Below are 20412 nucleotides of genomic sequence, written 5' to 3'. Positions count from 1 at the left end.
TTAAGCTCCACGTGTATCAGTGGAAATCCATGGGGTAGCTCCTCTCCTAAATGGATCTAAAAATAGAGGTCTGTGGAATGCCACTAAACAAATTAACCCATTTCTTTTTCTTTTCGTCTTCTGTATGAAGAATCCAGCCAGTGGTAATTAGAAACCCAAACCCATGCCAGTAACAAGATGGGTATTAATAGGGTGCTGGCGAATTTAAAATACATAAATATAAACTGGGGACCTCGGTTTTCTAAATGATTTATTCAAAGGTAAAAGCAGCAGCAGTCCGAGTTTGTCTCTGCTGGGAAGAAGGAAAACTTCTGCACAGAAGCCCCGTTGCTTTGAACGGCTTTGCAGTTCCTGTAAGTTTTGTTTAAAAAGCACACACTGGGATTTTTAACATCATCCATATTTCTTTCTTTCTCGCTCCCTAACTTTCTGCTCAACAATTAAGTGCTTGTGCTGCAGACTGAGAAAGCCGCAGAGCTGCCTTGGCCCGGAGCTGTGAGACGTCATGGATTCCTGAGTGTGAAGTTTGCAGGAAAGCCCTCAGTTTGGGAGATGGAGGCGATCCAGGGGTTTCCATGGCACTGGGATAAACAGGAGGAAACAGTGAGGGAATCCCGTTATTTTACAGCATTCAAAGACTATAAACACTCGGAGCAGGGAAGGAAGTGGCCTTTCCCTCTCTAGTAACCCTCATCTCAGAGCAGAGAACTGACTTCACTTCAGGAACAAGCTCAGCCCAGTTCGGATCCCTCTTTGCACCTCCAAACACTTACGGAGGAGGAGAGCAAAAGGGGTTCCCTCTGTGCGGGCGGCACTGGTTGAACATGGTTTAAGGAAGATTTTTTTTTTCTCCTCCTTTTTTTTTTTTAAACTATTTTTTCTGCTATTGATTTTTTTTTTTTTCCCTCTAAATTCCTGATGCAGAGAGAAACTGCCTGCAGGCTGGTACATTACCACCACATCATGAGGTCTATGGATCAAGGTAGGGTTCCACTCCTGCGCTGTGTGTGTGCTTTGTGTGTGCCCTCCTGTGCGCTTCCCTTACCCAGGGTCTCTGCAGGTCAACCCCCCGGGCCGGGCAATTGATCCTGTCGGCTTTAGCTAGCCATAGGCATCTCGGCTGGGATGGCAGGAGGGTTTCATGGCGAGAAGGTCTCTCGGGAGTGGGACTGGGCTAGCTTTGGTTTTGGTTTAAGTGCTCCTCGAAGCCGATACAAATCTGTCTGGAGAAACCTCCTTTAAACTTCAGCCAGAGGGACTCTTCTCTTCCAAGCCATCACCCCAGGAGTCTCGCTGACTAACCTCCCGGCCGATTAACTCTTTCCCCTCCTGCCCAGGTCGGGGGCTCGGGGCGTTGCAGTCGGCTTGCCCCGGCGGTGCTGGGCTGGGCTTGGCAACTCCGCGGCCGTACTGCCCTCGGAGATGCCCGCGGCTCCCATCGGGGCCGGTACCCCACGGGGCCAGCCGTACTGCAGGGCTGGGGCCTTCGCGGGGGTGTGTATTCAGCGTCGCTTCCCTCCTGCTGCCGTGTGCCGGTGGAAGCAAGAGTTAAGCGCAGCGAGAGGAGGAGTCTGCCCCTCTGTCAGCGCTCAGTGCACGGCTGCTCCGCGCCGCCCGCCCGCTCCGACCCAAACCATTATCCCCCTCCGCAGGCGAGAGCTCTCCGCTACCTCCCCGGCCCTACCGAGCCGCGGGGGCGGCTTTCTAGGAGGGGCCACGGGCATCCTCCGTCGTCCCACGGCGCGGCGAGTGAGGCTGGCCCCAGGGAAAGGCGCGGCGCCGGGAGCAGTCCCGCGTGGGGACGCAGCAGGGGCTGCAGGCACGGCGGGAGCTGTACAGCGCCGGCACGGGGCTGGAGGAAGGAGCATCTCTCTGGGTGATGCAGAGAGGCGGTCTGCAGAAACGGCCGTGCATGGGGCTTCTGAGGCCGGCGTAGCCAGCAGTGGCGGATCCAGGCGGAGGATGCTCCGCGCAGGGAACCTCCCCGCGGTCCGCAACCCTCGGAGCAGTGGCCCCAGCTGCTCCCCCCGCGCCCTGCAGCTCCCTGCCCGGGCGGCCTGCTTGTCCCCACCGTCTGCTCAGCGGGAGAAGTGCAGATGAGCCACAGTTTTTACAGAGCAACGTGTAGAGGAGGCAGGTAGTAGGAGCGCTTTTTCAGCTGCTCGCTCCGTTTCAGATCCCCCCCCGCCCTCCGGCTGGCCAGCGCGGAGCCCGCCCGCCGCGCTCCTTGCTACCGCCCGCGCTGGCACCGCCGCTCGGCCGCTGAGTCACGGCTGCCCCCGGCGCTCCCGGGGCCGGCGGAGGGGTTGTGCGGACTGTGTCGCGGATGTAGAGGGTATCTCAGGGCTTCGTTTGCAGGGCCCTTAGCAGCGGCTATTTGTTTTCTCCTGCTGTAGCAAGCTCCCCAGGCACCTGCCAAAACACACTCGTCAAGGCGTACACCCAAGGGCGATCATCCGAGAGCTCCAATTCTCGGACAGGCCAATGGAAAGACTCTGGGTGGCTTCATACCGCCTTAGAATCAGGCCATTGCCTTGTCTTCTGTATCCTCGGCTTTCTCCAGACAAAAGCCCCTCTCTCCTAAGTTCTTCAGCTGCTCTTAGTCACTCTCAGAACACCTCAGAGAAATTATTTTGCTTCAGAGAGAACAGTAAAGGGAAAGATAGAAGACTTCTTGCTCTTAGTGCTAGCAAAGTCCCACTCTCACCTGGATAGCAGGGGATCAAGGCACAAGGCAGCACTCCAATGGCAGCTAGCACAGCGCCTTCCATTGCTGTGCAGCTCTGCTTTCCCCAGAGCAGCTGTTCCCCAGAGCATTACTAAATGCTCTGGGGGCTAAAATGAAAGGCACTGATTCCTTCTTTTCCAGATCAAATATTTGAGATGACAGCAGTCAGATGATCTGTGCAGTCAATTGCACAACAAAGCCCAGAGATGCTTCAGAAACAACATGCATGTGTTTCTCCCTTATGTAAAACTCCTGCTCCTGCCAGTAGCATAGGGGTGATGGGAGCAGACCCTAGCACCAACTTGCCTTCGTGTCACAAGTTTGCTTCCAGCTTTTTCACAAAGACTGAGCTGCATGAAACTGCTAGAGGTTAATAGCAGATGGGATCGGTCTCTGGTTTTGGGAGGATTTCTGCACCCACAACAAAGTGCAGGGCGTGTAAATGATGATGTGTTAATAGCTTTAGGTCCTAGCCCCCTTTTATGCTTAGAGCAGGCTCTGAATGGGGAATGAAGATTTTGCACAGCCTAACACCCTAACAGAAGAAAGATGCTTCTGGGTCTCTGCTCCCTGATTTGTGCTTCTGCAAGTGTCAGCAAGATACTAGCCATAGCAGAGCTTTTAATCAGGTGGCCATGAGTCCCTGTGTCATCTTGTTGTCCCACATCTGTTAGTGTTCTGTCACTCAGGATAGTACTTTTCTATCTGTAATCTTGCCCCATGGGGCACAGTTGCACCAGCTAACAGCCAGCAAATTATTTCAGTCATTCAAACAGGGCAGAAATCACATTCACAGATGGGACGCTGACATAATTGGAGCACTCTTTTATAACATTCCAACAGATATTCTAACTGAAATGTTTCATCATTTTATTTTTTTTAATAGCCAAGAATAATAATATCCTAGAACTTATTTTCCACTACCAACTTAGTCTATTTTTTTAAACTATGATATGTGCATTCCTTTGGTTTGCACAACAGACTTCAGACCTTAATTGGAACATGGAGATATGACCAATTTTTCCATTGTTCCTTCTTGCCAAACCACTTTAAGCCTGAAATTGGGGGATAATATCTCTGACTCAACTTGACCCCAAAATTGAATAGTAGCATCTGTGCCTGTGCCCCTCAGAGGAAGTACCAGAATATTTCTCCCCTCTCTCCTTCTGTCCTTCCCCGCCCCCCCCCCCCCGCTCTAATAGAACTCCCCACACTCCAGACCAAGCAACTAGTCACTCACAGTCTGAGCTCATTTTAAAGGGCTTGGATTAAGTCCATGTGCAAGTTTTAGTTGCCTGTTAAATTTCTAATGCCTGCCACATACACCACTAGAACACTTATATTTTTAAGACAGCATTGACTCATATTTTCTTTGGGTTTTAGATGCTACATAGATGTTCAGCATTTGACATCCACTTTTCTTGATCTCTTTTTCTTCTAAAAAAAAAAAAAGATCAGTATGAAGGTATTACAGGGTTACAGAGCCAGTGTAAATTAAATGTCCTGTGGGACACAATAATCAGCACAGTCACCATATTTCTGAGCTGATTGTTTAAAACTTTCTTCAGCTGGGGGCATCACCTGATCACTTGCATCAATGAAGTTGTTGGTACAGGGGATACAACAGGATGGTGGAAGTAGAAACTGAAAGCTGTGAGTGATATTTGCAGTGAATTTCAACACTGAGAAATAGGTGAAGCACTTTTAAAATCACGGTTTGTATTACACTAGAAACAGCTCTTTCTTTGATTTGTTTTTGGATTCCTCGTCCCCTAGTACCTCGGTAGTCCAGTATTCACATATTTTTAAAGTTTATTAAAGCAAAGCCCTGCCAAAGGCAAGCACTGATCCAACTATGTGGAAAAGGACTCCTTCCATTCTCCAGTTCCCTGAAATGGCAGCACAATGTATTTCCAGTTCTGCTCTGTGCAGAGCCGGCTGCAAGTATACGTGGCTGCAATTTTTGTTAATGCTGCCAAGGACAGACTTTGCCTAAGTTCTTGAAACACCTTTCTGGCTCTTGAAAAGAAAAAAAACAAAAAAAAAAAAGAAAAGAGTTAATGCTGACTCCCAGATATCTACTGTGGGGACTGTGAGCCCAAGTGGGGTTCTGACTGGTGCCTTGGGGTAGTGGCCACGTTGGCCTTTTTGACAGTAGTAAGAGGGGAAATAAATGGAGTATCCTTGTAGAAAGGAAGTGTTATTGATATGAAGAAGATTGAGAGTTAGAGAAACCAACTAATATTTCCAGCCCTAATGGAAAACAAGCATTGGGAGGTGTTTGTTGTTGTGTTGTCTGGGTTTTTCTTTTGATTTGGAGTGGTTGGATTCCTTTTCTCAGTGTACATATTGAGCTGAAGAGTCCATAGTCTAGTTAAGTCTTGTAGTTTCCCTGCTTTTTCTTCATCACTAATTATTAATGACAGGCTGTGGGCAGTATTTGTCAGTTGTGCAGTTATAACAGCTAAAAATGAAACAATTTATAATGTTTTATTCGCATTGTTGGCTTGAAAGCATGCTTTGAGTCTGAACTAAACTGCACTCAGCCCTTGGAGTGCTCTAAAAATTAGAGCTGTCACTTGAGCTGAATTCTGCAGCTGCTTTCACCTAGTGACAGTTTCGTGCATCTCTAATATTTAGGGCAGATCTGTATTATGTGGATTTGCACCAATTCTGCTCGAAATAACACACTGGTAGCTTCCAACACAGCCTAGAGTATAGCATCATAACTCACACCTGTGTGAACTCAAACCCTGTGGAAACTATTATTCCTATACATTATGCCAGGTCTTATGGGACCGATGTCCTCATGTACCCTGCAACCCACAGAAGGACTGGGTGGTCAATCCAGTTGATTGTGTGCCTGGCAGCTACTGCTCCTTGACATCTGTCAAGTTGTGTGCTGGGCAAAAGAGTTGACTCCTATAAGCTGAGCTAATTCCTACATTTCTCTAACACTTTTCTCATTGCTGTCTTGTCACCCTAATTCCTCGCCAGTGTCAGAATTTATGATTACATGTATTAGTGATGGAACTATTTTGGATGACATGGTCATCTTGGAAAGCAAAAGGTACATTTTCCATTTGTGGAGTCTTACTAATTCTAGAAGTAGCTGAGGATAAGTTGGAGACTTCACATGCTTAATGGATTGCAGGCAAGCGAGTAAATAGAGGATAAAGGGTTGGATAGAGATTTAGCAGAAATTGGGGTCGTTTCCCCATGCTCTCCTGCCAATCATCTATATCTTACTTAAAAAGGCCAATGTTATTGTTCATGTCTTTTCTTTTTGTGGCTAATACAAATGATGCTATCCAATCGTGCTCCATGTGTTGTGAGCTGCAAGGATGACAGCCCTCTTTAGTGCTAAGCCAAGATCAGCAAGTATATTTGGTTTTCCTAATGAATTTTAATGATAAAAGGCTAGTGCTCCAGCAAACAGTAAGCATCATTTTAGAACAGATATATAAAGAGGCCAATCTAATATATGTTTTCCTCACGTTTAAACAATTTGGAATGAATCAAGCCCTCAGACAGAGCAGCACATGTTCCCCCGGGAGCTGGCAGCCTCGCTTCCCCACACACGTTCCTGAGGGTAAGAGCTCAACCCTATCTGCAGCTTTCTGGGGTGGCCTCATTTTGGAATGCTGGTAGCCAAGACCACTAATCACCAGCTGCACAGGCTTCCCTGTCTGTGCCCAACAGCAGCAAGGCCCTGTCTCTGGCCAAGCCAGACACTATGAAACTACAGCAAGCAAGAGCCTCCGTGTAGTATCAGGAATTGCCGCAGCAGATGAGGTAGACTGGAACTGCGGTCTCCAGCTCAACCACAGAGTGAGCACTGAATCCCGTTCAAAATAGGCTCCAGCAGTGCCTTCACCAAGCAAGGAGCCACATTGGGTCAGGAAGCAGCAGCGCATTGCACAAGAGGAGACAGACACAGCCTATGACCTATTCATGCTGCTTACACAAGTGTGTGTACATGCTCCCAGAGCTGTGTGTTGACCATGTGGAAACCCAGCAAAACATCATTCCCAGTTGTTCTAGCAGCATGTGCATGAGAAAGTTCAAATAGTTTGGTCCAAGGAAGCTATTGTGTTACTGTGCATATTATGTATTAATGAGAGAAAATATTGCCCTTTTAGTCTCTGCTGAGTTAAACTATGGCATTGATGGCAGTGAAATCACTCACTAATCTAGTGGCTGTGAATATGGCACAATAGCTTTTCCTGTCCATTTAAATTGCACTTCAGGGAGAAATGCATAGCACGAATGTACCAGTAGGGCTCCCAGTATTTCCAGCTCACCATCTCCTTCTGTAAACACCTCAGTACAAACCCTGGAACATCCCACCTGTGGGATCATCTGCTCTTTCTGAAAGTCAGGTTTCCCTATCCATTGGCACCTCCCAGTAACAGATTAATGCCATAAAGGCCTAATTCCGGTCCAATTGCTCTCTACCTGCCCTTGTGCTTCTACAACATCAGTTTTTGTAGTTCCCCACTCCCCTTTCATGCCTGAAAGTGCTGTGCAACACTTCTGCTCACCAATAGGTGCCTCCCAGTAGGTGCTGTGGGGTGACTGGTCAGTACAAACTTTGTTGCCAGGGGTTCTTCAGAAACTCAATGTAGAAACTGAGTGCAAAGCATAGAAAGAGTCCAAGTTATTGCACTTTAGACTGGCAAAGGATGGAGCAAAATGGTGTGATGAGAAGGCAATTTGTCACTACCCTTCTGGCCACATTAATGATAAAGGTGATGGGGTGTAAGCCTAAATGTAGAGACTCTGCTCTGTGTGTTCTACAAACATCAAAGTACTTTTAAAATTATCTTGGTCCCTCTGCCTTTGCCTCCCTTCTCTGTCTACAGACTAAGCATTTCTCAGGCTCACAGACATCCTTACACTAATGAAGGGGCCCATACAAATGAGGTAAGTGAGGGAACACAGTCTTCTGACCACAGATGCTCTGAAAACACAAATTTAGGATCTCCAGTTACCCACGAGTGAAGTCATTGCTGGTTGTAGCAGCCATTAGTGGTGGAAAGCTGTTGGGATGCAGAGATCAGCACCCTGTGAAGGACCTGGTGAAAATGTTGATGAATAGAATCAATGTGGTGAAGGTGGATGAGAGTACCTAGGGAAGCTGGCAGCACTGGCAGTGTGGTCAACAGGGAATGCAGCAAAAGCCCATTCTAGGAAACACTGAGAGCAAGGCAGGGGAGAACAGAGGCCTTGTGCATGATAGACTTGATGCTTCTAAAGGTGCTCCAGTTAAAAGAGGTCAGCCTGTGGTTGCAGAATGAGATGATGCTTGCTGGGAGGCAGAAGCACATGGAACAATATCCATGAAGCCTGGAGAAGGCAAGGGCAGCACCTGGGCTGCTGGAGACTGAAAACCTCAACAGTAAAAGGTCTGACTGCTGGGGAGAAAGAGGCTGCATACAAGACAGCAATTCATGCTCAGTCTCCGGTAAGAGGGCAGAGCAGCTCACCGACAGGGGACAGAATGGGGTTTCTGGAGGCTCCCATCCCTCTGCAAAATCATTCCCCCCCTCGCAGTCCTGCAGTTCTCGTGCCCATTCCACTCCCTGTCCTCTGTTCTCCCACCACGACCCTTGCAGGCATCCCCCCCAGCCAACCGAGGCACCCCTCTCCCCCGGGGCTGCAGGTCCGGTGCTGCCCGGGCCGAGCTCCTCCTCCCCGGGGGCGGCCCCGGCGGCAGGTGGCAGCTCGCGAGCAGGAAGCTGCCACTGCTGGTCGCACCAAACGCCCTCGTGTGCCACCGCCGGGGCTCGCTGCCAGCACCGCCGCCGTCGGGGGTAGTCTCCTCAGCGGCCCCCGGGACAGCTTTTGGCTTGTTTGCTCTCCTTTTCCCATTTTTTTTTTCTCCCCTCGAACTCCTCTCTACTTGTACTTGGAAGGATACCGACGGGTTTCGCGGCGGTTCTCACACTTGGGGCTCCGTTCGGCAGCCGGCCAGCGCCGGGCGAACCTATCCTCCCGTCCCGCCACTTCCAGGCTGGCTCTGGCCGCGATGAGTGCCGCAGCCCAGACTCCGGAGCCCGACCCGCAGGAGGGGGGAGGCGGGCATGGCCCCGGCCCAGCCCCGGAGGGCAGCCCGCAGGAGGAGTTGGACTTCTCCATCCTCTTCGACTACGACTACCTGAAGCCGATTGAAGGTTGGTGAGGAGCCGCTGCTGCAGGACCGGGCGCTGCCAGCGCCCTCCGGCAGCCCCTCGGAGGGCGGAAGAGCCCCGGGATGGTGCCGAGCCTCTCGCTGGGTCTGGTGCTGGGCCTGTGCCCCCCTGTGCCCTCCCGCGCCTGTCCCAGCTGCGGATTGTGTGCCTTGTGTGCCGTTGACAGGCTGTGCCCAGGGCTGTGCTTCTCGGGTTTGAGCTGCTGAGGTGGTCAGCAGGGCTTGCGAACCGGCAGTGTCACTGGTGGCAGCTGGTTTGGTCCCCCTCTGGTGATGAACCATCCGACCTCGCTGTTGTCTATACAGTTGTGTACAGGGCTGTTAGAGTGCAGCTTTGAAAAGCGAGGCAGAAGAGCTGAGGTCGGTTGGTCTCCTTGCGGCCATCATCGTGATGGTAGAGAGGGTGTTCTGGAAACTCAAAAAGGCAGCTTGAGCACCAGGTCTAGGAGTCCCAAGGAGTTAGTTATCTGAGAAGAGTCTGACCATCCTGTTTGGGTGGCAAGGAGCTGGCAAAAGTCAGTTTCCAGTTTGGGTTCAAACACTACAAGCTAAAGCTAGCAGTGATAGTCAGTTCTGCTTTTCTGAGGTTATGCAAGCCGCTGATACTAAAAGCACCGTGGCAAGTGTTCCTGACTTTCTAAATGGTAGTACTAAAACCCAGTACTTCCTATTCCATACAATATGGATTTGTATAAACCAGACAAAGGCAAAAGAGGCAGGACCTAGAGGAAAGAATTGCTGGGATGTTGTTTCTAAGATACACGTGTTTTTCTGCACAGCTGAGAGGTGGCATTTCTTTAGGGCATTTGAAGAATGAGATGTGTTCCTAGGGGACAGTGCAGGAGAAGGGAACCCATTAGGCCTGAATCGTGGTGTCATTAGCAAAATGGAGAACTGTTACTGAGTTTTGTTCTTTGTTTACTTGTTTAAAGATACAGACGTTTAAACCAGCAACAAAGATGAGTGAGGATGGTTAATGCTGTCAACTGTACAAAGCTTAATTTTCACTCAAGGTTTAATGTAGTTAAAGCCACGATGGGGAAAGGTCAGTGATTTTAATGAAAAAGGTATTAAATTTGAGGGAAAGCTTCAGACGTTGTGTGTTTTTCACATCTTTATAGTAGAGAGTACTGCTGTGAAGCCTTAAGTGGGAAGTCCCACTGAATATAGTAGCACGTAGGTGGGGGTTAGAAAGTTTAAATCTTCAGACCACATAAATGCAGAGCAGTGTATGCTTGTAGTGGAAGTCACTTCCTTCTTGAGCCTGCTTTCTCCACATTTGAATGACTGGAAACCATAATTAGTAGTAATTTTTGTTTGTTCCAAAGATGGAAATAATTAGCATTAAAAAAAAAAAAAAATAATCAGAGGATTAAAAAAAAAAAGAAAACAAAAAAGATCACAACCATATATCCTAGCATTGTAATCTGGAGAACATTCTCTCTTGCTTTGAAAAGGCACCAGCTAGGGTCTGTAAGCAATCCCATATACATCTGTGACCTTTAATGTACAAAAGATTAAAGCATGTTTACAGGCAAACAGAAAATGTTCAGATTTTGAGACAGGGCTTTAATCCACATGTCGTGGTAAGCGATGCTCGGTGTCATGTGCAGTTCTGGCCTCATCTGAACTGCACTTGGGAAAACAAGTCCCTTTCAGTGGAGGACTCAGAACGGAACCAAGACCATAGGAGTGCCTGTGAATCCCAGTACTTCAGTCTGGTTCCTACATTCAAAGCTTGTTTGAAAGCGGCTCTGGTTTCCTCAGTGTCTGGCCTGCTCCACCCACTCATGACAGGTCCTGTAATAACAAATCCCTGTAAACATGCTCAAAGTGACTTTTAATTATTCCCCCCTCCCTCTCCCCCCCTTTTTTTTAGGGGAAAAATGTAAATGTAGGACTCTCAAATGGATCAGGATGAAAGTTTATTTCTGATGAACATTTTTCTGAAAGGTTGGGGTTTGGCAGCATCCATCTTAGCATGTGCTTTAAAAGTAGGGTCTATATCACAACTTGTTGCCATGGAAATGATGGAAATGCCAGAAATATCCTGTCTGAAAGCAGATGGCATTCAGTAGTGCTTATATGTGCCTGAGACACCAGGAACATGGATTGCTGTAAAAATAACAGAGAAAATTAGGGTAAATAAAAATCCTGTGGTCAATGTTAGCTACTCCTTTGCAAGACAGCCATTTCTAAAAGCAGGAGTGTTGTACAAAGTGCCATTTTCCATATGCCTTTTACTTTACCCTTCCTTGCCAGGCTTTAACAAGCTACCCTCTTCTCATCATTTGCAAATCAGAAACATCTGCTGTCAGCAGGCTGAACTCAGAGGTGGGCACAGGTGAAGAAGCTTTGGCAGATTGGGGCAAAGGGCGTAGCCAATTGAAATGGTGATTTCACCTGGGCATTGAAGACTTTTTCTGCCTCCTTTTAGATCCTTAGATGCATTCCCTTTAGAGGTACCTGGGGAAGTATTGCCAGTAGTATCCCAAGTTTTAGGTTATTTCAGACTTGAAAGGCATTGAATATTCTTCTTTCTCAGTGGAGAAGATTGACAGAAAGTCAGGGATCATTTAACTAACTCTTACAAGTAGAACTCTCAGATGGGTAAGTTCTGATGACTGCTTTGTGTATTTTTCCATAATACCTGTTTTTGTGGGAGACAAAATACCAAAAGGCCAGACAACAGTAGTGCACTTCATGTACTTTTGTCCTTTGTTTACTGAGTGATGAGGTTGAGCCTTTTGAGAGCAGTTCCTCTGAGGGGTGTTTGGAAACTTAAAATACAAACAAACCCCATCTTTAAATAATGGTAAAAAACTCTGCCCAAAGACAAGAGGCAAGAATGCAAATTGGAAAGAGCGTTTTCTCGGAGGCTCAAGCCTTTTGTAGCTCAGCAGGGTCTGACATTGCACCTGGTGATACGGATCTGCAAGGTCTGTTTATGTATAATATAGAGAGGGGAAGCAGGGAGCATTATAAATATTGATGTTCCTCTAAATGCTTGCTTGTGTGTAGACGGGCTCCCAGGGACGTTGCCACGTCTTGTAGGTGTCAAGCCCTGTATAATTTGCCTTGTCCCTTCTTTTTCTCCTCGGTCCAAAGCTATTAAAAGAAAATCTGCTAGCAGCTCAGCGCTGGTGTCTGGCCCAGTAACAGAGCCGGCAGTGTTGGGTGGCAGCCCTGCAGTGAGCAGACAAACATGCACATGTAACAGAGAAGAGCAGATTTCGCTCAGGAAGTCAACTTTCACTTTGAGCTACCCAGCAGCTCGTGTAGATAACAGACGACTCTGCTGTTCAAAAATGCAAAAACGTTCTGGACTGGCCCTGTCAAATGGCAATAAGTGAATTTAATGAAAAAAAATAAATAATTGCACTCTTTTGCTTATGCAAATAAGGAACTGCATTGAAATCCCAGGAGCTGCACTGCAGCAAACGGATATGAGGTCAAATCTGACCTTCTCCCCCTGCCCTCCCCTTGGCTCCCTTGTCCCGCAGGCAGCTATCTTTAGCTTTTCCTAGATGATGATTTGTATAAGCAGTTGCTGGGGTGATCTGTTATTCCCTAATTTCATGCTAATTGGCAAGGTCACATTTGGCTCACTGAATGGCTTTGAAGTTACCGCCTTGTTTAAAAACCATCAGAGGGTGGGCCCTTGCAGAGCCATGTGTGCACACGCTGGTGTTCATCCTGTCCAGCTTGGGAAATCCCTGGAGCCCAGCAGGACCTGGTGGGGTTTTTCTCTTCTGCCTTTCAGAGGTGTGTGAAAAGGTGTTTGTTAAATTAAGGGTTAAGTCCTTGGAAACTTAAACCCCTTGATGTTTTTCACCTGTGTTTTAACTCCTCTAGTAAATGGGTTCTAATGGCAGTCCTGAAGACCCTCACCTGAAGAGGGCCTGGCCATCAGATAGCTGGTTGAGCTGCCTGCAGGGTTCCTCAGGCTGTCTAGGGCAGTTGGTTTACTGTTTATTTACAATGCAGTATGATGCAGAGCCCTGCTTTCATTCCCTGTGGTGAGGAGAGATGGTTCTGTGGAATAGTAAGGCTTTGGAAAAAAGTGGGGAATAAGAGCTGGCAGTCTGGGTAGGTTCCCTAGGAGTTTGGTTGGTCTCCTAGGGGACTTGGAGCAGGACTTCACTATTCATGGGACTTGGGTGACATAGGGGAGTAGGCTGTTTGCTGACAGTAAAGCTGACTGAGAATCTGAGGAGGTGCCAGTGTGGTCTGGGTGGGAAGCTTGCTTTCTTATAACCCCCTTTCAAACAAGGAGGATCTTTTGGTACTGAGTCAGAGGATGATTCAGCAGTGAAACCTCAGGCTGGGAAATGCCTGAATGGAGGTGGGGAAGCACTGTAGCTGCAGACTCAGAGGGGTGTCAGAGGAGCTGTGCTGAAGCTGCTGTGCTGCTTGCTGAGATGTCCATTAGAAAAGCAGTGGCCAGTCCTTTGCAGGAGTACTTCAGTCATATTCTAGGATGTAATATGCAGGGACAGATGAACCCTCAAAGGTGGCACAACCTTGAGTGCAAAGCTGAGCATCTACACAGAGGTTTCAAAGCTGCTTCAGGTCTGGAAAAACACCTTTCTTAGGCTGCTCTATCACATTATTATTCCTCTGTAATGGGGTGCAATGGCCTCTCACCTAATTGGGGGGCCCAACTGGTGGGTGGGAGGGCTGCTCCCTGTCATGTCTAGTGTGGTAGAGGGCCAACAGTGTGAAGTTCACTGTCCTCAGCTTCTGCCATCCTAACCAAGCTCAGCTTGACAGCAGGAGTATGGTTATTGCTTGGGCTATTTGCCTGGAGCCATTCCTGTGCCCAGGCTGCTCCACATTCCTGCTGCTCTCTGCAAATGCAGGGGGAAAGCAGCTGAGTTGCTGGGCAGCAATCTCTCCTGGTCCCCTCTCAAAGCCAGGAGCTTGATGTTGTTTACAAAACCAAACTGTTGCTGGCCTGGGTAAGCTAGGATGTTGGCTCAGGTCTGCCCCTTCCTTGAGCGGATTCCAAACCCCAGCCAAGCTGGCTGGGAGTGGGGTAGGCAGTCTTCTCCTACTGAAGCAAAAAGCAGAATTTCTCCTGATCTTGGTAAAAGAGCCATTTGCTTCTGGAAAGCAGCACTTGCTGCTTCACCCAGCCACCCCTTTTCCTTCTCCTGGTGAGGTCAGAGCCTGGCATTGTGGCATCACTGTCATTGCCATGGTGACAGACCATGACATCACAGGCGTGGGCAGCAGCACCCGGGACAGTGATTTCATTGTACCTCTGAAGCTATGCAGGGCTGGGACTCGGTCAAGAGAGCTCCCTAAGCCCCAGGTCCTGACGAAGCCATGTCGATGAGTCAGGGCCAGCAGCCTCTTCCCTGCTCCAGACACAACCTCAGTCTCTGGGCATCTCTGCCCAGCGTGGTCCCCTGGGCACTCTTCAAATGAGCCAACGTTTTCATGTCTGCAGTCTTGCCCACATTCCAATGCCTCTGCCGGCTTTATTGTTCATTTGCCATGTGGGGGGAAACTAAATATTTTTGCTGTACAGAAGGCTGTGGGTGTTGTCTGCTTGGCAAAGGGCTCCTGCTTTGCTGGGTGAGCAATCCCAGTCTGCGTGGCCAGTAAAGCACTGGAGGAGTGCTCTGCCAAGGTGCTGCATGCAGGCAGGGGCATGCTGCAGCTTGTTGTCGTGCATAAACATTGTTACTAATATTTGAAACATGAATCCTCTTGAGAGTGAGTGCTAAGGATCAAAGTGCTCATGTAAACACAGCATTTCAAGGAAAAGCAAAGCCAAAGCAAGTCACCCAAAGCCCGGTTTTTAAATGGGCAGAAAGCGTGGGTGGGGTTGTGTTATTCAGAAGACTTTAGAAGTTGCGTGTGTGTGTATACAAATATTTGTTTGCTGTTCTCATACCCCTCAACACGAATCTACACACAGTAGCTTTGCTACTCAGCTCGGGTCGGGAGGAGTTGCAAACTCCATACCTGCTGTTGGTGTATCTGGCACAGATAAAGTGGTTTAACACGTGTGGTGGGGGCAGCTCTCGCTGGAAGGGTGTTGAGTAGGGAACTGAAATGATTGCCTCTTTGTTGTTACAAAGCTCTTCAGCCTGGGGGGCTTTTCTGCAGTTGCTGGTCACTATGAGTCCTGCCTCAAGTCCTGGCATCAAAACTCGCTCTGTTTGGTGCTGACTTTGCTTCCTTGCATCAATTTAAATGGGAGTGATTCTTCCAAAAGTGGTGGGAGTGATGTTTTGTGTGCCTGTGGAGGGGTGTGTTGCTCTATTGAGTCCAAAGGCATGATGAGTCTTATTCAAAGTGAAATGTAGCATCAATATTTCGGCTTGATGCGTCAGAGTTTGAGTGATGTGAATGACACTCCAGTCTTGGAAATGCCAGAGCTCTGATATCAGAGATCAGTGGTGCTAAAAATATATTCAGCTCAAAATTCAGTTGCTCGTTGCTGTTTTTGCCATCCCCAAAACAGCTGTGTGCTGGGATTAAAAGCCAGAGGGAACCTTAAGAAATTTGTAAGCTGCGCTCTCCCGGTGGAGCCCCATCCTGTCACATAGACTTTCTGCCTGTTAGTTTGGTTGCCTGTCAGGCTTTCCCACTAAACACAGTTCTTGTGGAGCTCAGCAGTTCTTGTGGAGTATTCTTTTTGTGGAGTTGTCTCCAGGTTGTACAAAGCATCGAGTACAAAAAGCATTAGTCAAAAATCAGCGGAGGGTTTTGCTTTCACACTTGGAAGCATTTGATACTGAAAATGAACAGAACTCCCCTGAAATTAAATCGCAATCTCTGTCTGTAGGAGTTTCACTACTAACTTCTGCTACTCTTGCAGAAAGCAGAGTCAGCTCTTACCTGGCTTTATGTACAGGGTTATTTGTTTGTGGGAAATGCTGCCTCCTCTAGTGTGGGAGTTAGAGAAAATGCTGGAACAGCTATTTAAATATTTAAATGAAACCCTCTTTGCCTATGACATGTACTGATCTGTGCCCAGGGGTGTGCAGATAGTGTGAAATACTCTCAAACTGTGGAGCTCTTTTGGGCATTTCCTGCTGGACACATCAAAATCTTTAAAAACATACAAATCTTGGTAGTATTTTGCACACTTTTGTGTAGTGATGGATATTATTCAGGTCCCAGACTGAGGAAGCTACAGGAGCTGATGTAATTTGAGGAGTCTGTCCTGGGGATACCTGGCATGACTCTGCTCTTGCATGCTGCTGCCATTAAGCACCCAGTGGGGGGCTGGGATGAGGTCAGAACTGGGCTCAGCGATTCTGGTGGCAATTCTGTATTGCTTAGAAGCATCCTGATACTCTGTAACCTGAGGATGATTTGCAAACCTGAGAATCTCTGAAAATTGAGGATTTTTTTGCACCAGGATAGAAGGTTGCACCGAGCACTTAGATTTTATTGTGTATTTTAAAATACCTCTCTGGTAAAAATGGTCCTTGAGCTGAAACTGGAATCAGTGATTGCCTGTAGCCATGGGGCTGGATCCTTTCTATCTGTCTCCTTTTTTGATTCTATTGTATATTTGTAAATGTGTTTTCTGATCATCTGATGCTTTCTTGTGTGAAACCTCTCACCATAACTTGTTGATACGATATGGACCCAAACAAAACATCATGCAGAATGTTTTAATTTAAGAGTTTGAGCACAGCTTTGGTTCCATGAAGCCTTTTCTGGCTGGACTTTGCTATGTAAGGAAGATTTTTCTCCACCAAAAGCTGCTCCTCAACCATTTGTTTTTATGTCGACCTATTTGGAAGTGGTTTTGTGACGTGATGGTCTCATGCCAACTCCTAGGTGACAAAGGTCGACCAAAGTTAGAAAGCTCCAATTGGCACTAAGGGTTATATTTGGCAGAAGGAGTAGGAAGGCCAGCTTTGAAGTGGGCAGAAAGGCTGATGTGGCGCTGACCCTTCCCAGTGATCTAGCTCAGGGCTCAGGTAGTAGGAGCCTGGCTGGGTGGTGTGGAGGTGTTTGCAGTGCTTCTGTCCATGCTGCTCTGAGCGCTTGAGCTTCCCTGGCTGTTAATCCAGTACTTTTCACAAGCATTAACTGCAGTTAAAAAGAGTGAAACAATTATTTACCTAATATCAGATCACAACCAGTTTATAAATATGCATTTTAAACAATATCCATGATTGCTCAGTTGCTGTACTAATATTTATAGTCCTAAAGAGACCCTTCTTTTTCCAGAAGAACCGACTCCACATAAAACCAACAGCCCAACCTCTGGAGTTACATACGCTCATGATGTCTTGGACTGTGGCCTCAAGCCATGCCCCCTGCCTTTTTCTAGCCTTTCTGCAGATCCCATGGGCAGATATGGACAGCCAGATAGCATAGGGACAACACCTACATACCCTGCCAACGCTGCAGGGCCCTCTGCTCCAAGCCCTAGGATTGAAATTACTCCATATCATGAACTGATTCATTCAGGGGGTCCCTTCCGCAGCAGAGACACAGATGTTCTTTTGGTAGAACATCAGGCAAACTCAGCTACCACTAGCCCAAGGGTTACCCTGCCTGTCCCTGGCTTTGAGGGCTACAGAGAACCACTGTGTTTGAGCCCAGCTAGTAGCGGCTCCTCTGCAAGTTTCATTTCAGAGACAAATGTATCTCCTTGCACATCACCATGTGTTTCACCAAATAATGGTCCTAGTGATGACCTTTGTCCACAGTTTCAAAACATCCATACTCATTATTCTCCTAGAACCTCTCCAATAATGTCACCACGAACAAGCATCACGGAGGAAACCTGCTTGGGACGACATTCACCATCACCCTGTCCCAACTCAAGGTCTTCATCACCAGGTGCAAAACGAAGGTATTCTTGCACTGAGCTCTACAATACCCAGCTGCCTTCCACTTCTCCACGACACTCAAGGACCCCCTCTCCACAATCCTCTCCTCGCATCCCCTTGAGAGACGACAACTCTTCAGTTACATACACACAGTTGCCCAACGCTTCTCTTTCCATGGATGCTATGAGCAGCCTTTCTACAGATCCTTCCTGTGGTGTTCCCACGAAAATTTGGAAAACCAGCCCTGATCCTTCATCAATGCCTTCCCACAAAAACAGCATTCCATGTCACGTCTTTCAGACTGTTGACTTCCATGGGCCTTGTGAGCAGGAGGACAGAAGAAACGCAGCCCCAGAATCGATTTTGTTGGTACCTCCTTCCTGGACAAAACAACTGGTGCCTGCAATACCTATCTGCAGGTATGTAACATTTCTTGTGGTTGTGTGTTTTCTCATGGTGTGATACCCTCTGTTATGCATAGTGATCCCTAGGGAGTATTTCCTTGGGCAGATCCTGCTGCAGACCAGAGCCAACTGCTCAGGGACAGCACTGGTTACTGAGAGCCCAGTCCATTATAAAAAAGTCAGGGCTTGAGAGAAACATCAGCAAAGTTGTTCACTGATAGCACAGCATGTGACAGATGCAGATTTCCAAATTATTTCCCTAAAAAGCAGATTGCAAACAGCTTTTGAGTCAACACTCCTTTCCTCCTGCAGCTTGTAAAGAGAAGGATTCAATCGCATTTCTAAAGCCAGAGAATGTCTTGCTTACAAGTTTCCTTCAAGGATGAAAATACTTTCAATATTTCCTGATTCAAAATAGGGTGTGCTGCTCCAAGTCAGGCTGAGCATTTGGTCAACCCCAAGTGACTTACTGCCAGTTGTTAATTTGTTAACTGTCATTCAACCCAAATCTCAGCCAATGGCACTGCGCTCATCCTCTCCCTCCATTGCCCAGCACTGGCGGCGCACAGGTCTGGACCCTGAGTGGTGCACATCTGCCAGGATGGAGGTTGCCAAATGTGTGATTCCACTTGCAGTCACTGTTGGCACCCTGTCAGCCCTGCCATCCCTCTTGGTGCAAGGCTGTCCCCATGCTGACGTTATCCTGTGCGGCTCCCAACCTGCTAAACACAAACTGGGAGTGAAAGAACATGGACTGTGGCTTTCCTTGGCTTGGTCCTGGCAGCAGTTTGAGCTAACAGAATTAGAGTTACTGGAAATCCAGTGCAAGCCCTGGTTGTACATTGAAATGTAGTAAATTCACATTATAAACCTGTGTGTGTTTTGATGACAGGAAAGCTAATAACAGGTAAGAGAACCTAGGATTTTATTTGTGTGCTTTTTAGCATCTATGGAAATGATAACTATGACTGATTTACACAACTGGTAAGTAATGGTAAATGGGGTTAATACTGCATATGTGTTCTGTGATCAAACTAGAGAAAAGAGGAGGATCTTTTTAACTGCTCTAGATATTTCTGGTTAAGACAGAAATATTCTGTTCTCTTCTGCAAGGAGATGGGCTCACAGAAATGATTGTATTCACCATGGGGTAGCCCCCATCCCTGAGGCATTCAAGGTCAGGCTTGACAGGGTGCTGAGCAATATCATCTAGTTGGGGATAGCCCTGCTTTCTGGGGAGTGGGGGGGTGGGGTTGCATTGGTGCCTTCCAGTGCAGAGTATGCTATGATTCTATGAGCCTGAAATCTGTAATCAGATGTCATCAGGACACCATGTTCTTACCAAAATTGAGAGCAGGCTCCTAAATGTTTTTGTGAGAGCACCCTCTCTGTGACATTTGGAGGAAGAAGGGACTGGGGCTTTGAGAAATGAAGCGCTGAAGTGTTGCAGCTGATGTGTGCCTCTCTCCAGTTTGCCTGTCCAGTCCCTGCCGCCCCTGGAGTGGCCACTCTCCAGCCAGTCTGGCTCCTATGAGCTGCGCATTGAGGTGCAGCCAAAGCCTCACCACCGGGCACACTACGAGACGGAGGGAAGCCGAGGGGCCGTCAAGGCACCCACTGGAGGCCACCCTGTTGTCCAGGTAAGCATGAAAAGCATGTGGAGGGTTCACTTCTGAAAGTCTTGCTGGAGGGGACTGAGCCTGAAAGAGGAGGACTGTCTAAACTCGGGAGTGCTCGCAGATGTTCATGAAGTGTCTGGAGTTGAACTGTGGTGAATACCTAAATGTTTGGAAAGTTTGTTTGCATTAGCTTTTGAAAGCTCAGAAACTTAGGCTAAGTATTTGCTACCTGTTCTGGGCTGTATGTTAAAGCTTGTGTGACCCAGCTCTGTCTGAATTTCAGCTGAGCCCATTTTGTCTCAACAACAGTGTCTTCTGTGTAAACTAGGGGTTTTGTGAGGTTCAAAATACACACAGATCAAGCCTGGATTTCAAACTCAGTGACCTACCAAACTCAGATTTGTAGTAAGTAGCAGTTTGTGTTACATCTGTGGTACCATGTGCCCCTGCCAGTGGTGAATGTGGATTTTGGAGCCGGGCTCCTGCAGGTTCCACAGAGCAAGCCCGTGTGGCAGAATTGCTACCTGTGCTTCTGGCTGTACCTAACCTTGGGTCCTCTCTGGTCCATGCAGCCAAACTGTACAAGACTCATATACATTCACCTGAGGTTTAAAGAAAGGCAAAGCAACCTTAATTAAGCTCAATGGGAGTTGGA

The 20412-nt window shown here is 47.8% G+C and overlaps 1 protein-coding gene across 5 annotated transcripts in view; it reads left to right on the top strand.

The window, feature by feature from the left end:
• Positions 1-689: 689 nt before the first annotated feature.
• The window catches only part of NFATC2 (nuclear factor of activated T cells 2), a 97650-nt gene continuing 77927 nt past the window's right edge, over positions 690-20412 (top strand). For 2 of the 5 annotated variants that reach the window (XM_068149940.1, XM_068149942.1), the window contains exons 1-3: positions 7475-8904; positions 17127-18153; positions 19610-19778. In XM_068149940.1, coding sequence (XP_068006041.1) covers positions 8232-8904; positions 17127-18153; positions 19610-19778 — 1869 coding nt within the window. In that variant the 5' untranslated portion in view covers positions 7475-8231. Of the gene's footprint in view, positions 983-7474; positions 8905-17126; positions 18154-19609; positions 19779-20412 lie in introns of those variants that run through there. The other 3 variants (XM_068149943.1, XM_068149941.1, XM_068149944.1) reach the window with 3 other exon arrangements.

This window comes from Melanerpes formicivorus, unplaced genomic scaffold, assembly GCF_026170545.1.
Source record: "Melanerpes formicivorus ecotype bairdi unplaced genomic scaffold, bMelFor1.0.p_v2 SCAF_19, whole genome shotgun sequence".
In the NCBI taxonomy this organism is placed as follows: Eukaryota; Metazoa; Chordata; class Aves; order Piciformes; family Picidae; genus Melanerpes; species Melanerpes formicivorus.
Note: the sequence above shows the minus strand (reverse complement) of the source record. Positions and strands in the feature narration are given on the sequence as shown.